This window comes from Falco punctatus (genome assembly GCF_963210335.1).
Source record: "Falco punctatus genome assembly, chromosome: 7".
Taxonomy (NCBI): Eukaryota; Metazoa; Chordata; class Aves; order Falconiformes; family Falconidae; genus Falco; species Falco punctatus.
This window is the reverse complement of record NC_137587.1, coordinates 70,095,496-70,112,188: the sequence shown is the minus strand read 5'-3', so window position 1 is coordinate 70,112,188 and position 16,693 is coordinate 70,095,496. Positions and strand designations below refer to the sequence as shown.

Sequence of the window (16,693 nt, the reverse complement as noted above, 5' to 3'; positions counted from 1 at the left end):
GCCCCCCTGGAGCCAGCTGTGCCCAGCCCTCCTCCCCAGGGCCACCTTTGGTCACCCCACAGACACACAAACAGCAGCAGCTATATACACATACAAGTATTATTTCCATTAACATATATACAGAACAGATTACAGAACAAGGGGAACGAACTGGTAGCATAACAGCAAGTGGGGGGAGTGTAGTGATAACAAGGTGCAAATTAGCCATGACCAGGGACAAATAACATATATACAGAGCTTCTTTAACAAAGGTGCAAACAGGCCCCCCTAAACAGTGCCCAGGGTTGTGTTGTACCGCCAACTCGCTGGCCTCTGCCAGGGTGAAGGGTGAGGGAGGGCAGCGGTGGACGGCACAGAGCAGGTCCTGGGGGTAGGAGAAGCTGCCCCCCCTTCCCGCTGGCAGGGAAGAAGGTCTTGTCTCACTGTAGCTTGCTTCCTTGGTAGCACTGCTTGCTTTGGCACTCCCTGCTGCAGGCTCTGCCCCTCCACAGGGTACAGGCCATACCCCCTGTCAGGCTTGCCTTGCCCCAGGTGCCCTGCTGCTGCCCACCCCAGGGCCCCCAGCAGGGATGAGGCCAGTGCTCTAGGGCCAAACAAAGCCTGCTAAGGGAACGCCAGGTAAAACAAGCCTGCTGTGATGTTGAGAAAGGAAGATGCTACGGAAATACACAGGGGAAAAAAAGCCTGCAAGGAAAGGCACTGAGGCCAGCTCCGTGAAATAGGTCCTGTCTGTCCCCGAGCATGCTCAGCAAGGCAGAGGCCCTGCGTCCAAGCACCAATGGCTTCCCCCGGGGGCAGGAGCCAGCACCCACTGCTATGCTACTCTAATACAACATACTTAAATCTTTAATTACAATTTTTTAAAAACAAGTTTTTAAGAAGTCCCCTTTCACACCCTACCCCAGCAATCAGGAACCCCCCTTGCCCTGCCCCACAAAGAGCCCGGCTGGCTGGAGTGACGCCTGGTTGGGGGGGAGCTGTGTAACACTCGGCCTCAGCAACTCACTGCAGGTAGGAGAAGCTGGAGCCCCACAGACACATCTCAGGAGAAGGCAGTGGTGGAGTTCAGAACGCGGGAGCTGCTGTCACACTTTGAAGCCTTTGAAAGTTCGCGCTGTGGAGACAAGAAGCAAGAGATGGGGAGGAGTGGAGGGAGGGTGCGGCAGGGACAGAGCTGTTGCTTCATGGCTTTGTGAGAAAGCAGGGGTGGCTCCAGGCCAGGCTGCTCCTGCTTGTTTGGGGTTCCCCACCCAGCTCTTGCTTCAGAAGAGGGCAGGAAAGCATTGGCAGCCAGCAGCCGAGAAAGAACTCCGAGCCCTCAGCCTCCAGGAAGCAGGAGGAACCTGTAGCCCAAAGAGCTGCGGGCCAGGAACAGCACGGCTCCCTCCCGCACAGGCTGCCCCTCAGCCAGGGGGGAGCAGGGCAGGGAGAGCCATGCCCAGCTGCTGGAGGAAGGGAACGCCGAGCAGGAATCCACCTCTGTGCCAAGCCAGCACCCTGTGCCAAGCCCGGGATCACAGCCTGGCTGCAGGGAAACCCTCGGCACACCCCCAGGGGCACGGCCCACCAGCTTAGCTGCCACAGCGAAGCAAGGCGCCTGGCTTTCTGGTGTCAGAAGATGCTAAAGCTTGGGCTCAGCCCATCCTCGTGGAAGGGCAGAGGCTGCTGCAGGACCCCCAGACAGCAAAGCCCCGTCCATCAGTAGGGCACCTTCTTCAGCAGCCAGGGCAGCTTCCCAGCCTTGCTCACCCAGCACACCACAGAGAGAAAAGGTGGGACAACTGCTAGGGTCCCTGTGCAGGCTCAGCGCATGGGGGGACAGCGAGCAGGGTCCCACGCAAGCATTTGACAGATGAGTCTGTGCAGGCAGCAGGAAAAGGCTTGCCCCCGCCAGGGCGTCAGGAGACCCTCCCTCCCACCTCCCACTGACCGAGTTAGGGCAGCACCTGAGCTGTGTGCTGCCAGCCGCCCAGGCCACCACGCTGCAGCCCTGGGAGAGGCTGGGGAGCCACCACCCCCAGAACGCACAGCATCGAGGGACTCGGACCTCAGGGGGGAGACTTTGCCCAAGCAGCTGGAGACATACCCACCTTATGAGAGCGGCTGCATCATTGCACAGGGCTGTTTTCCAGGGGGGCTGTGCCACATAGGGCTTTGCCCCTGCATGGGGCTGGGAGGTGTCCCCCCCAGCATCAGTGTTTTTCTTGTTTGTCTATTCCCCACTGGGCTGCTCAGGGCCTTTATGTGACATGAGCAGTAGTCAGCCTCAGCCACCAAACCTCAATGTTAAGTTCTCTGCGTAGAACTGGCAGGCACTGGCAGGAACAGCCATCCTGCGCGGGGACACCAGGTGCTCTGGGATGAGGGAGCACACCCTCAGTGCTGCCCAGTGAGGAGAGGTGGGTTAAAAGAGGTGAATTACCGCAAATTCAGAATAGGTGCTGGCAACAGAATTAACGCTCTGGTTACGCTGGGCAGGGGCTGTAGGGGTGCACCCACCGCTGAGGGTGGTTCCATTCAGGTGGGACATGTTCTCCTTGTTCTGCTCCCTGCGTCCAGGACGGGAAGGCTTCACAAGCATGCGGCTGGGGGTCCGAGCCTGGCCAGTCTACAGGAAGAAGTGACAGTTAGATGGGACACAAAAATCAAGTAGAGCTAAGAAAGCTGAGCTAGCTTCACTGTTGCTCTGCAATGCCAGAATAGTTTCACACTCCAGGAGCCCTCCAGGGTCTAAGACCCCGTTCTGATCCCAGAAAAATACAGCACTACACCCACATTTGAAGGACCCCCCAAGCTGCAGGCTCAGCACAGAGGTACACTAGAAATCTGGGCTAGAGGAAGACTTCCCGAACGCTGCTCCTACCCTCCTCCTCCCTCAGGTCCCAGAAACATCCTGCCAGGACCGCAGCAGCCCAGTGCAGCGGGCTACAGACAAAGAGGTGCTTTTGTACCCCAGGAGCTTATCAGGGGAGTCAGTGAGACACAGCAGGACAGCAGTCGATCTCACCCATCTCCTGCCCAGCCCACCCTGCCAGGCAGGGACTCCCTGGAAAGTTCCTTACCTTCCCTCCAGAAGGTGGCAACCGTGATGTTGGCGAGTGGTAGATGGCTCCTCCAAAAGCTAAACGGATGGTACTGTTGGGTGTGGCCCTGGAGTGGAAGGTGCTGTTGAGCTGAGGGGAAAAGCAGAGCACATGTCACACGGGGGGAAGCCACCGGGTGCACCGCCGGGGAAACTGAGGTGGAATTCCCGGCTGCACAGAGCCTCCTGCCTCCAGCGCATCACAGGGCAACAGGCCCGCTGGTGCCCACAGCCTTGGCCCTTTCCCTGCCTCCCCTACACCCCAAACCCTCCCCCCAGCTCCATGCGGGACCCCAGCCAGCCCAAGACAGGGCAGGGCTCTAGCCCAGTGACAGCGCTCTGCTCCCACCACAGCTACGCTGCTCCACACAGACCGTTTACCTTCCTTACTTTGCCAGGCGTGTGGGGGCCAAGCACTTGCCGCTTGACAGGTGTTCGTGGGGTGCTGCCATACATCATCTCGGTCTCAATCTGGCGGCTTTTCTTCAGGTGCTGTGGGAGAGATCTGCACTTACTAACTGGTGCAGAGCTGTGGAGCGCCAGGGGAAGGGCAGGCTTCTGGCAGCGGGCAATGCCCTGCGGACAGTCTGGCACAGCCAAGCAGCAGCTATTTCAACAGAACAGCAGGCCTCCAGAGCCAAGCTGCAGTTGTGGCACAGCTGGGGCCACAAGAAAGGGGGTCAATGCACACAGACACCAAAAGCAATGGACACCAGACACACCATCAAAGAGAGGTGACTGCATGCAGAGCCACTTCCAGGCAGAGAATGAGAAGACAGAGCCCCGGGCAGCAGCTGGAGCAGTTCCCCAGCTTGTACAGGCAGGGGACACGGACACGCTGGTATTCAATGCAGCTGAGGCTCCTTCAGGCCAAGAGGCAGCACGCTCAGCTTCACACTCACCCTCTCCTGTTTCTCCTTCTCTTTCTCCAGGTGGTACAGCTGCCACTGCTCCATCACATACTCCAAGAACCGCTGCCCCTTCACCAGGAAAGTCCCCTCATGCTCCTGCTCCCAGGCCTGGACCCTGCTCTCCAGCTCCTCCTGCAACTGATCAAGGCACAAGGGCAGTGTCAAGAGACTGCCCTCCTGAACACGGGCATCTCCATGCCCAGAGACACCCCTTGCTGGCTCTCGGTGCTGCCCTTCTCCTCAGTCAGCACTACACATGCTTATCTGGGAGTACAGGTTCTTCTCCAGGGCTGAACCTACCTTGGAAAGTGTCTTCTGCAGCTTCGCTCGCTGCTTCTCTTCTTTCAGCAGATTCCCCCCACGGTTGGTGAAGCGACTGGGGTCAGATGCTTTCTTCTAATACAGAAGGGAGGTCAGGAGACAGCCAAACATACCAACGAGTCCCCCAGCCCACCAAACCCCTCCGTGGGACTGAGGTGCTGAAGAAAGCCATCCCTGCTGCGCAGCACACACACCCCAGACCATACCAGTGCCCTAGGTACAGACCCCATCCCCTCACTGACCCACTGTGGTTTCCTAGTGCCTCCCTGGTCTTTCCCAACAGCTCCTGGAATACGGGAGCAGAAGCGTGCACTACCCAGTGACCTAGCACCCAGCCAGCCAGAGCACATTCCTGCCCAGACAATACCTCCAGTTCCAGGAACAGCTTCCAGTTCTCGTCCCATTTCTGGACAGCCTCAAACAGATCTTTGTGTGTTTCATAGTAGTTCTTCATCTTCTCCACCTCAGCTTCGTGGAGATCAAGCAGGGTCTCTGTATAGTCCTCTGGAGAGAATACAACAGCATGTTCAGGAGGCAACAGGGACTTCCATGCGCCAGCAGGCAGCCCACAGCTCCCACAGGGGAATCGATGAACAGGAAGAGCCAGCACCCACCGTCGTAATAGGGGCTGAAGCCTTCCCTCTGCTCCTGACTGTAGAAGCATTTGTCCCAGTAGTCAGCCAGCTCTGCCCGAATTCCTTGAATCACAGATCTAATGTTCTGCAGCTTCAGCTCCTCCAGATGGTCCACTTCCAACTGCAACTGCCAACAAGATGAGAGCACAGACTCAGAGAAGGCAACATGAGAAGAGGAGCAGAACAGGATTTATCTTCTGCATAAGCTGCTTCCTAAGATGAGGTGGTCACCAGCACCAACTCCCAGCTTTTCCACGCATGAGGGCAGGATTTGGCCTGCTCACCTCACACCTGACTGCTGGAAGTGGCTTCTCTACTCTGGCTGAGCAAACAAGTGGAAAACACAGAGCTGCTGCTCCCCAGCCCCAGCCCCTCCAAGAGCACAGAACAGTCCTTACAGCTTTCCTAGTTTTGGCTCTGGATCCAGCCACGTGCACCGCAGAAGACTCTCTCTCCTCCAGAGGAACCTGCAGCCTTTCCCAGAGTGCAACAATTCTGGAGCGCAGCTCTGTGCACACAGCTTCATTCAGGGATCGCTGGGCTTCCAGCTACAGGGGCGAGAGCACAGGGTCAGCACCAGCGCAGCCTGGCCCCGAAGGGCATGAGCAGACCATCTGATATACTGCACCTAGCGAAGCCACTCACTCAATTCCCAAAATCTCCTTGCAAAAGCTCCCAAACAATGTTCAAACACACAGGCGTGCTGAAAAGCCAGCACTCACTCTTTACATCGTGATGCCAACCATGCCATCAGCTGCCATGCAGCACTGCCTCAGTGTGCCAACATACCTGCTGCAGCAGATTCTGGAGGGCAGCAATGTTGTCCTCAGACAAACAGAAGGCTTCCTCATCCTCGGTCACCACATCCCGCTCAAAGCTTGTGTCCGGAGTGTGGTCCAGCTCCTCCATCAGGAGGATGATTTGCCGCTTCCTGCTGACAAACTCTTCCTGCCTTTGCTCCTGGAAGTGATAAGTGGCATTAGAAACCAGCGAGCACCTTGCATGCCACCCACAGTGAGGTCCTCGCTCCCTCTCCACTTACCTTCACAGCGGTCAGGGAGGCCAAGTGGCGCCTGTAACGATCCAGGTCCTCCAGGCTGGGCACAGCATCACTGTTAATGCAGAACAGGGATGTGCAGAGAATGTCGCACAAATCTCGATCTTGTTCTTGCAAGGTTTTCAGCTCCTGCTTCCTGTCCCTTTTCTGCTTTAACAACACTTCCACATGGGTGCGCAAATTCTTTTCCATCTGCAGAATGGTACTTCCTTCCTCCACCTAGAAGATTCCAGAAATCAGTTCTGCCACAACTCTCACAGACCTGACTTAGATATTTAAGCTTCCCAAATGAAGACCTGGGACACAAGCCCTATTTCTGAGCAAGTAGTTCCCCAGGAAAGTGTAAACACAGCAGCAAGGAACAAAATGAGGTGCTGCAAGACACCTGGGCTCCTCACAACCACCTCCCAGCACCCAGCCTGCGAGGAGCCACAGCACCTTTGGCTCTACCAGGCATCAGGAAAAGTGGTTTCAAACAGGCATTTTCTCTGCGAGCTCTGACCTCGCTGAGACAGCAGGGCAGAGGCCAGGCACCAGCAGAGTGTGGCCAGCAGGGTTCTAGAGTGAAAAGCACTACTTCACCTGGATGGGCTCCAGCTGGAGCTCCTTGCAGAGGGCGTCAAGCTCCCTCCGACACATGGCAATGCTCTTCAAGAGCCGCTCCTTCAGGTTCTCCTCCTCTGCCACCATCATGTCTAGGAGGTCCTGTGGCACGGGTGTGGTTAGCAGCAGGTTGCAGGGACAGAAAGCAACCGGGGACCGCAGGAGTCTGGCAAGGGCATGGGGCAGGCAGCACGGGGTGCCCCACAGGATGGGGCTGCACAAGGCAAGGGTGGCACAGGGATACCCGGGGCTCTCCCAGCCCATACAGGGGGCTCCCACCGGACCTGGCCCATCTGTCCCAGGGACCTCGGCAGAGTGCTTCCCGGGGGCTCACGACGAATGCATCCTCCTCCCCCCCACCTGACCACCGGGGGGGCCCCGCCTCTCACCTTGATGTGCTTCTTAACGACATCGGTACGCTCCAGGCGCTGCTCCTCGGGGATGCCGATCTCCTCCCAGATAGCCCGCAGAGCCGCCATAGCCCGGTTCAGGCACGACACGGCCTCGGCCGCCAGCACCTCACTGAGGGCAACGGGGCCACCGGCCGTCAGCCGCCGGGAGGGGTCCGGGCCCACCGCCCCCGCCCCGCCGCCCGGTCCCGCCCCCGCCATCGCCGCCCGGGTCGTCCCCCCCCCGCCATCGCCATCGCCGCCCCGGCGCCCCCCCCCCATCGCCGCCCCGGCGCCCGGGTGTCCCCCCCGCCATCGCCACCCACCACTGGCGCCCGGGTGTCCCCACCACCATCGCCGCCCACCACTGGCGCCCGGGTCCCCCCGGCGCCTTCGCCTCCCACCCCTGGCGCTAAGGGTCCCCCCCGCCATCGCCGCCCCGGCGCCCGGGTCCCCGTCCCCCCGCCGCCCACCCCTGGCGCTGAGGTTCCCCCCCGCCATCGCCGCCCACCCCTGGCGCTGAGGTTCCCCCCCCCGCCATCGCCGCCCCGGCGCCCGGGTCCCCGTCCCCCCGCCCCCGCCGCCCACCCCTGGCGCTGAGGTTCCCCCCCCGCCATCGCCGCCCACCCCTGGCGCTGAGGTTCCCCCCCGCCACCCCGGGTCCGTCCTCCCGCCCCAACCAACCCGGTGCCCGGGTCCCATCCCCGCCGCTGCCCCGTACCTCTTCCTCATGGCGGCGACACTCTCCGCGCCCGCCGCTGGCCCCGCCGATTCAAACCAACCGCTCCAACGCCCCGGCCGCCAACTGCCGCTGCTCAACCGCCGCTCTACAGCGCGGCCCCGCCCCAAGCCGGCCGCCAGCCAATAGCAGCGAGGAACGGTCGCCGCTTCTAACCAATCAACAAGCGACCCTGGCCCCGCCCTGACGCAGGTAACGGCGCCCCGTGTTTGACAGCGAGCACGTGACCTCGCGCGAGAGCCGCCCCGCGCGGCCGCTGGCGGGGCCTGAGCGCCACTGCGCACGCGCCGGGTGTCGCATGTCCCGTCCCTGTCCCTGTCCCCCGCCCCGGTCTTCGCCACACCGGCACGGCCCCCCCGGCCGCAGCGCCAGCCGAGCCGGATCCGTGCTTGCAGAGATGTTTATTGGCGCTGGGGGGCGGAGGGCAGCCAAGCCCCACCCCCCCGGCCGAGCATCACGCCTTGGCCTCGATCATGGCCTCCATCATCCGGGCGCTGCTGGTGATGGCCGTGGTCAGGAAGATGAACTTGCACCCTGGGGGAGAGGCCCCGGCAATGCCCTGCCAGCCCCCAGGGCTGGGGCATGGCTATACCCCCCTGCCCCAGTGTGGGGGGGACCCACAGACCTCGCCGCCCCCCGCCACAGGGGCGGGCTTCAGCCAGTGCCAACACTGAGCACGGCCGCTGCGCCGAGACCCCCAGGAGCCCCTGCCCACCCCCTGCCCCTCAGCAGGCAGCAGCCCCCCCAACTCCTACCTCTCTCCTTCCCCAGGAACCGGAGCGCAGCGATCTCAGAGAAGGTGCAGCCCCCCAGGAAGACAGCGAGGACAATGCGCTGGGACTCCCAGGCCGGATTGTCCTCCACGCTGCTGTCTGGATGGGGCAGAGTGCTGTCGGACCCACCGCCCCCTGCCCACCTGCCCCCAGCCTGGCATTACCTGAGACCAAGAACTCGTTGCCATTGAGCCCGGCATTACCTGAGACCGAGAACTCGTTGCCATTGAGCAGCCGCACGACCTCCTCCAGGCCCAGCCAGCCCCGGCGCTCCAGCACCTGAGGGATGGCAACGGGGGGCTCAGCGGGGCCGCACCAGCACAGCGGGAGGCACTGACCAGCAACGACCACCACCAGCCCCAGCCCCGGGCAGCAGGCCCCCAGAGAACACCCCAGGAGGAGGCCGGGGCTCAGGGGGACAAGCATGGTGCTCTCCAGGGGCAGGGGGGCTCACCTGCTCGATGATCTTGCAGCTCAGGGGGATGTAGGCCCCGCTGAAAACGTAAGCCATGTCCCGAGGCATCTTCAGGTCATATTCTCCGTCCACCCGGGGAATCTGCAGAGACATGTGGTGCTCTGGGTGCGGGGCCAGCCTTGCTCAGGGTTTCCCTGACCCTGTCTTGGGGGCACAAACGCTCTGAGCAAGCCTCTGCCCCCACCTCCTGCCCTGCCACCCCCCCAGGACCAGCAAACACAAAACCCAGGCAGATTGTGCATTGGAGGGACAGGAATGGAAACGTCACCTCTCCATCACCCCAGGACCCCCCCACTGCCCCAGGACAGAGGCCACAGAGCTGCCTGCCCTGTGCCAGGCAGCTGCATGCAGTTGGAGCAGGGCCGGAGTGCTCAGCAGGTGAGGCAAGCCACAGCATGGCTGAAGCACCCAGCTCTTCATCACGCTGGTGAAGCCCAGAGCCAAGGCATGCCAGGAAGCCCACAGTGACCCCCTGCCCAGGGGAGAAGCCCCTCCACTGCCCAGAGTGGTGGCAGCAGCTCTGGCCCCGTGCAGTGCGTGTCTCTGGGAGTGCTGAGCCTGCAGATCCAGGCGAGGGCACAGACTGAGCAGAGCTCCTCTGGCACCAGCGCGGAGGCCAGCAGCCCCACAAGGACATACCAACCCCAGCTTCTTGCTTATGGCTCGAAAATTGCTCCTCCTGGCCAAAGAATTAAACGCATCTGTGATCTTTCCTGGAAAACAAGGAGAAACAGCTCAGAGCCTCTGGCTCAATCACAGCGTGGCTGAGCAGAGGGACGTGCAGAGCTGCTGGCTCTAGAAGAGAACCGGCAGCGGTGCCCACCAGCCCTGCCACCCCCGCAGGCAGAGCCCACTGCCCCATCTGCAGCACCATCTCTGGGGATGTGCTCTGTGCCAGCAGTGCCCATGTTCGCCCCCTTTTTCCAGCCAGCGCCAAAACAGCAGCTCCCGACAGGGCAGGTACCCGCAGGGCTCCCCACAGCCCAGGCTCCCAGGGGACTTGGAGCTGGCTCTCACCGGCAGCGCGGTCCGTCACCAGCTTGCTGACTCTGCTTTCCACAGCAGTCAGGGTCTCTCCAGCTGACTGCTCGGTCAGCAGCCCGATGCGCTTGAGGTTGTGAAAGGTCAGCAAGTGCTCAGGCCCATAGCTCTGGGGAAGAGGGCAGCCGGATCAGTGCGGAGCCCCCGCTGCGCGTGGGGAGGCAGCAGGGTGCCACCTCTGTGGGGAGGTGCAGGCTGCTTAGAGCAGCCCAGCAGGCAAAGGGCAGGGGCAGGCAGAGCTCGGGGCTCATGCGGAGCCTGTGCGGGCCAGGGCTGTGCTGCAGACAGCCTGAGCATCCCTAGGGAACGCTGCTGCCTGGCACCTCATGGCGAGCAGCAGCAGGGAGGGGAAGCCCAGTCTGATGCAATGCTTTCTCTGCTGTGAGTCCCCAGATACACACACCTGCAGGTACTGGGTTTTCAGCGAGCGGTAGTCTTTGGGGACAAGACCTGTGAGGACCATCAAGGTGAGCTCTGCACCAAGGCTGGGGGGCCCCAGCGCCACCCCTCCCTGCCCAGCGCAGCCAGACACCTCACCGTTCTCTGTGATGGACAGGAGGCACATCAGGCGCAGGCTCTCGATGGGGGACACCTGTGTGGGAGCAGAGGCTGAGCTGCCTGCGGGCCCCGTGTCCCTGCAGCGGCATGGGGCAGCCAGAGAAGCCTGTTCCTCCAGCTCAGCACGGTCTCACCTGCCGGTCAATGTGCTCCTCTATGAAGCTGGTGCTCTCACGGATGTCGAAGCCCTCGAGCAGAGCTGTGGCAGGGCAGGAGGCAGCGTCACTTCACCCACTCCCACTCCACACACCCACCAGCTAAAAGCAAGCTGGAGTCTGGGCTCAGCCTCCCTCCCCAAGCCCCAGGGAGTGAACGGCGCAGGCTTGCGGTGTTGGGCCTCCTACCCCACCATGCATCAGTCCTCTGAGGACGCGGCTTGACCCTATTTAGGATCTCAAGACCCACCCCAGTACAAACGGTCTGGAAGGACTGTGTGCACACAGGGGGCACCCAGCTGTGAGGCTGCCCAGGCCTGGGGCAGTGGGGCTGTGGGTTGGAGTGGAGGGTGGCAGAGTGAGGATTGTGATGGGGGTAGCAACAGATGTGGGACAGGGAACAGCACTCACAATGTTCGGCCTTGATCATCTCCTGGAAGTCCTGCTTGGTTTTCTTTTTCATGATGGACTCACAAGCACCAATATCTGCATAACCAAGAAAGATAGATGCTTTGGAGGAGTGACGAGCTCTGCATGCAGCTTATCACCTCAGCCCCAGCCCCACTGTGGACACCTGCACACACTAACAGTCTCTGCTACCCTGCCCACTCCTCAGATAACCCACCCCTGCGGGGACTAGCAGTACCCTTCCACCCCCGCTGTTTTCCCCGGGAGCCCAGGCACCCGCTGCAGCAGCCGAGGGCCTCTCCCTGCCCGCTTCCCCAGCCCCAGCTCCTACGCAGGCTCAGCAAGCGATGCTCTTGCTTTAATCCCTTCAGTTCCTGGGAGACAAAGTTCTTCATCTGCTTGATGTCCATGCCGCGGCGCCGCTGTGGAAGAAAGTGTTGGGAGAGGGGTCTGCCAGAGTCAAGAAATGACTCAATATGAGTTACGCATCTTGCTCAATTTTCTTGGCTTCTAACATTTCTTATATAGCCTCAATACACAAGCATGCTCCCAAAGCAAACATATAACTGGTTATTAGCCCCTAAGCACACGCTGCTCACACACCACTATTTACCATGATTGGTACAAGCATTCTATCCATGCAGCTATTTGCATTAGCTATGTTTTAGCCTTGCGGTTTGTTACTCCCTCTATCTACATTCCGTTCTCTATCTCCCTTGGCCTTGCACACGTCTTCCCTAACAGCTGCAGCTTGTTACAGCCACGGCCTGTTAGTACAATAAAGTTACTTGGTCTCAGGATTCAAGAATAGATCAAGGCCACTTTCTTCTAAACTTCAGCACAACAACTTCAGCACAATTCTAACTCCAGGCCTATTCTAATTCCAGGCCTGGATTGTGCAGATCCTTAGGGATTTTGTGGCCACACTTCTGCAGCCATTCTTCTACAAGAAAGAGCATGCAGGGAGGTGACCTGGCTGCAGAGGGATGGCGCCATGGGTGTCCCACACTCCGGGGTGATACTCACGTCATACTGTGCCTGCAGGTTGCGCGACTTCTGGCTAAGGAAGCCGAACACGCTGGAGAAGTGCTCATTCCGAATCTGGCTGAAGACCTGCAGAAAGCACCGCAGCAGTTGGTGCCGTGCATGTGCCCTGTGCTCCTGTGTCAGCACAGGGCCTGGCCAGCCACAGCCCCCAGCACTGCAACACCGGGGGTGACTCTTGCTAGCAGCCCGAACAGCAGCAAGACAAGGTGGTATCCTTGCTGCGGGGGTCAGTGCCCCAAAATACCAGTTGTTCGCCATGACACACCCCTGCATGCAGGGACTCTGCCGACTACGGAAGCCAAGCTGTGCTTGTAGACTGTGTGGGACAGATGGGAGAGGTTCACTTTTGGTGAACCTCTAGTCAGAGGCTAGGCAGGATACAGTGGGGCATCACTGATAGTGATTGGCACATGTTTACACACTTGAATATTTTGCTTTCTATATTTTCCTGAAGACATGAATACAAACATTAATACACTGGTCTCTGTGCCCTGCCCCATCCGAACCTCTGCTCCCTGCAGCACCCAGCCACTCCCTGCGCAGGCTTAGGGGAGGAAATGCCCTGCTCAGCATATGAAAACTCACTTTGTCCTGGGCATTGAGCAGAACCTTAATGCTCTTGTCAGAAGAGGTGACGTCTGGCCCAAAATCCACACTCCCTGCAGGGAAGGATGAGGAGCTGCTTTGCCCCAGTAGTAGTAACATACACACACATGTTGGCCCTGCTGCAAAAGGCAGCAGAGACAGGGGACACCAACCCAACCGCTTGGTCAGACCGAGAGCTGTCCCCATAGATGGCCTCCAGCAGCACCCAACGTCAGGGCCATCCCTGCAGGGAGCAGTGGGGGCTGCAGCACGCAGACCCTGGCCCGATGATGCCAGGCACAAACCCCACAGACTCTCGCTACGCAGGCGTGGAGCCCTATGCCGCCCTGTTGCCTTCTCCAGGACCTACCACACTTGATGCGGAAGGTGTCGTCCACCAGCCCCTCGTACACCACCTGGGAGCACAGCGCTGTCACGTAGTCCGTGTCTGCAATGAGAGCCAGCACCCCGGCTGCCCTCGCACTCCTCGCCTGCCCGCCACAGCCCTGCCCAGCCTCCACCTCTGCGGGCAGCAGCCCCGCGCCTCCCGCTGCTCCCTGCAGCCAGCGCAGGCTCTCCCTGCCCCTCCAGGCAAGCTGCCAGCTAAAACTGCTTCTCCTCGGCCAGCCCTTGCCCACTGCCCGTCTCACTCCAACCTACCTCTGTCCATGAGGAAGATGTTGCCAATCTCAGGCCTCCTGCCCTGGCCATCGCCCTCACTCTCCTCCTCCAGGTCCCGCCACAGCTCGTAGCTCATCTGTGAAGAGGCAGAGTGTGCCAGCACCGGGGGGAGCAGCCCTAGGCCCCCACCGAGAGCCACAGCCCACCCCAGCACCAGCCCCTCATGCACCATCGCTGTGTGCCAGCCCAGCAGTGTGGGCCATACCTTGGCACACCGGCCAATTCCATAGGCCTTGCCGAAAGGCCCATACAGGGAGTTCAGTAACTGCAGGGCTCGAGCGATGGAGTTGATCCAGCGGTGATCTCCCTCCTGCAAGGATCAGAAGACTTGGGGAGTGAGTCTGGGCAGGCTGGCTGGGAAATGGCTGCCACGTCAGGGGAGCTGGCTAGAGATGGACTGGGGACGGAGTGTGCCCTGGGCTTGGCGCTTCCAGGAAGAACATGCACAGGAATGTTCTGGGATGCCCCAAAGCTACTCGGGAAAGAGCAGAGGAGGGGCCAGCACAGGGGGAGCTGTATGTGGAGGACAGGAGGGATCACAGCCTGACAGAGCAGAGCAGCCACCCCCAGCAAAAGCCACTCCAGGCCAGCAGACAAGGCCCTGCTGCAAGCGCTAGGCACACTGAACAGGACATCAAGCATCAGCTCTGTGAACAAAGCTCTTCTGTCCTGAGCCCAACAGATGGTCAAGGGAAAGGCAGCATCCCTGCAGCAGCATCCCACTGACCAAGAAGTAGTCGCGAAAGAACTCAGGCAGCTCCATGCTGATGATGTCTTCGTCCAGGGGGAGCAGGTAGAAGGACCATTCATCACAGGTGACATCTGAGTTTGGGACAGGGAAAGGCTACAGTTACCCAGCCCTTGGCAGAAGCGGCCCCACAAATGGGTGTGGGGGGCAGAAAGACAGAGCCTTTCCACAGGGATTCACAGCAGGACCCTCTCTCCTCCCAGAAGACAGAGGAGAGGTACCGATGCTATGGCGGGCACACACCTGCCTGCAGGCAGGCAGCCAGGCTCAAGGGAACCTGCGCTTCCTGCCCATGCTCCCATCCCTGCCAGCACTGAGATCCCAGTACTGGGATTCAACTGGGATTCTGCAGCATCAGAGCTACCGCAAGCCAGCCCTTGGGGAGGGGAAGGGGCAGGCACCACAGCTCCACTCACCACCAAAGACTCCCTCTTCCTCCAGCACCATCTCACAAGCATAAAACTGGAAGAGAAGGAGAGACCCTCAGGGCCCAGCCAGGCTCCAAGTGTGCAAAAAAGATCTGGTGATGGAAGGGACCAGCTCATTCCCAGGCATCACAATATTTAGTTTTAAGCATTTCTGGATTAGAGAAGTTTTTGGTGTCTGTAAAAGGAGTGGAAGGCACAAAGGCCGGGCATACACAGCACAGTGGGGTAACTGGCAGCAGAGCATGGTCAGACTGACCTTTTGGGGGCTGAAGATAATCTTGTACTTCCTGCTCCTCCCCGACATCTTGTCAGCATTGACAATATCTACAGATAAAAAACACACGGACTCTGCAAAGGCTGCCCACTGCCCTGAACAGGCACAACTCCTCTTGTCTGATGAAGCCCAGGGTCCTGCATCTCACAGAACCTGAAGTACCTCAGGCAGAAAGCAAAACCCCAGGCGTGGGGCCCATCTGCCAAGGCTACAGACTCACCAAAAGCCCTTCTTGTTATAGTTGAAATTGAAATAGCTAGAGTCCAAAATAAATTCACTAAGTATTTATTAAGGCAGGAAAGCAAAAACAGCGCTGGGCGGCCGGGGAGTCGCAGCTCCATCCAGGCTCGCAAATTCCAACAAGTAACACAGCCCTTTTATTCTCATCTTCAAGGCCGGTTTAAGCAAACAGTTATGCTCTCAGTCCCGTAGCAAGAAGCTGTACATTACAAACTAAACTATTTTTACACTAAAGTCTAGACGAAGACAAAGTTGTCATAGTAACATGAGATTATGGTTTAACATTGGCCTTGAGGAGGTACATCTCCAACCTCATGGTTAACAGTTAACTCTTTTCTCACTAGACAAAACATTCTCAAATCTGTTACAGCAAGATCATTCCATTAAAAACCCCTTTGATCAGCAAATTGCCCTTAGTTACTTATGACACTTCTCAAGCCCACTTGACGCTGGTAGCCCAGAGCCACCCACACAGAGCGGGATGCTCCCCACACCTGTGTGTACCACGAGGCAGCTGCAGCCTGAGTCCCAGCGTGGGGCTGAGATGTCACCCAGTGACAGTGGGCAACAGAAAACTGCCCCTCGGCCGCTGACACTCACCAGCAATGTACCTCATCGTCTTGATCCGCGGCCGGACAAGGAAACAGAACCTGCCATCACAGAGGGGAGTGAGAAGCCCCACGTACCCAGCTCCACGTTCCCCAGCCCCTTTCCCTCAGCAGCTCTTTCCTGGGACTGGTCTGGTCCAGTGGAGCAAAACCCTGAGCTGGAAGAGGCACCTGCCTGCCCCCCCCCCCCCGTCTGTCCCCTGCCTCTTCCCGCCCGCTCCCCAGATCCCTCCAGCCTGGCCCAGCCATGGGGGTGCCGTGGCGGTGGGGGACTCACTGGTCGCTGGTGCTGAGGGCCGGCCGGCTGTCCACCTTGTACAGCTTGTCCACCTCGTGCTGCTGCAGGGAGAGGCTGCGGTGTGAGTGGGCAGAGCCGGCAGCATGGGCAGCATGGGCAGTGTGGGCAGTGTGGGCAGCACACCCAGCTGCCCGCCCCGGCCCTGTGGTACCTTTAGGATGGAGACGTTGGCGATGCGGTCCAGAGGGCTCATCAGGTCGGCCTCGATGAACAGGTCCTTCTTCCCGGGGAGCTGAGGGCAGGCCGGGCGTGGAGCCGATGCCACACCGGCTGCCCCTCGGCGCCGGCCCCGGGGCCCAGCCCCCTTCCCGTGCCGGTACCAGGCCCCTCCCGGGTCGACCCCGCTCCCGCCGCCTCCCCACCGCCGCTGCCGGTGTGCGGGACCCCTCCGGGGCCCGGCCCCGCCTCCCCGCCGGGCCCACCCCGACCCCCGGTAACCTCCCGGGGCGGCCCCGGACCTGCTCCAACAGGTAGATGAGCTGGTCCCGCGCCAGCCGCTTCAGGATACCGAAGTCGGGCGGCTCGGGCACGTCGCGGCGGCCGGCGAAGGCCATGGCAGGGCGGCGGGGAGCGGCGCGACCCCCGGAACCCCCGAACGCGGCCGCGGCGCCGGCGGAACCCCGCGGCGGAAGAGCCG

General features: G+C 60.2%; 2 protein-coding genes across 4 annotated transcripts; both read right to left on the bottom strand.

Annotated features, from left to right (window-relative positions):
* Positions 1-87: 87 nt before the first annotated feature.
* On the bottom strand, positions 88-8,033 carry PRC1 (protein regulator of cytokinesis 1). Of its 3 annotated transcripts, none has more exons than XM_080397452.1 (14): positions 7,720-8,033; positions 6,999-7,131; positions 6,589-6,711; positions 5,992-6,225; positions 5,739-5,909; positions 5,348-5,497; positions 4,929-5,076; positions 4,682-4,818; positions 4,294-4,389; positions 3,985-4,131; positions 3,473-3,574; positions 3,063-3,173; positions 2,423-2,608; positions 88-1,114 (listed from the first exon to the last, which is right to left on the bottom strand). In XM_080397452.1, the coding sequence occupies exons 1-14, from the start codon at positions 7,728-7,730 to the stop codon at positions 1,043-1,045; spliced, it is 1,821 nt and encodes a 606-aa protein (XP_080253578.1). In that variant the 5' UTR covers positions 7,731-8,033; the 3' UTR covers positions 88-1,042. The 3 variants fall into 3 exon arrangements, with proteins under 3 accessions (XP_080253578.1, XP_080253577.1, XP_080253579.1); XM_080397451.1 differs by having other exon boundaries at positions 3,464-3,574; positions 7,720-8,032; XM_080397453.1 differs by having other exon boundaries at positions 2,500-2,608; positions 3,464-3,574; positions 7,720-8,029.
* Positions 8,034-8,121: 88 nt separating this feature from the next.
* On the bottom strand, positions 8,122-16,647 carry VPS33B (VPS33B late endosome and lysosome associated). The gene is made up of 23 exons (XM_080397450.1): positions 16,515-16,647; positions 16,208-16,288; positions 16,036-16,097; positions 15,751-15,800; positions 14,893-14,960; positions 14,625-14,670; positions 14,188-14,282; positions 13,666-13,770; positions 13,440-13,536; positions 13,150-13,227; positions 12,780-12,853; positions 12,174-12,260; positions 11,479-11,569; positions 11,151-11,225; positions 10,719-10,783; positions 10,564-10,618; positions 10,430-10,476; positions 10,003-10,135; positions 9,625-9,698; positions 8,965-9,066; positions 8,714-8,789; positions 8,493-8,609; positions 8,122-8,271 (listed from the first exon to the last, which is right to left on the bottom strand). Exons 1-23 carry the CDS (start codon positions 16,608-16,610, stop codon positions 8,192-8,194), a joined length of 1,854 nt encoding a protein of 617 aa, XP_080253576.1. The 5' UTR covers positions 16,611-16,647; the 3' UTR covers positions 8,122-8,191.
* Positions 16,648-16,693: the final 46 nt, after the last annotated feature.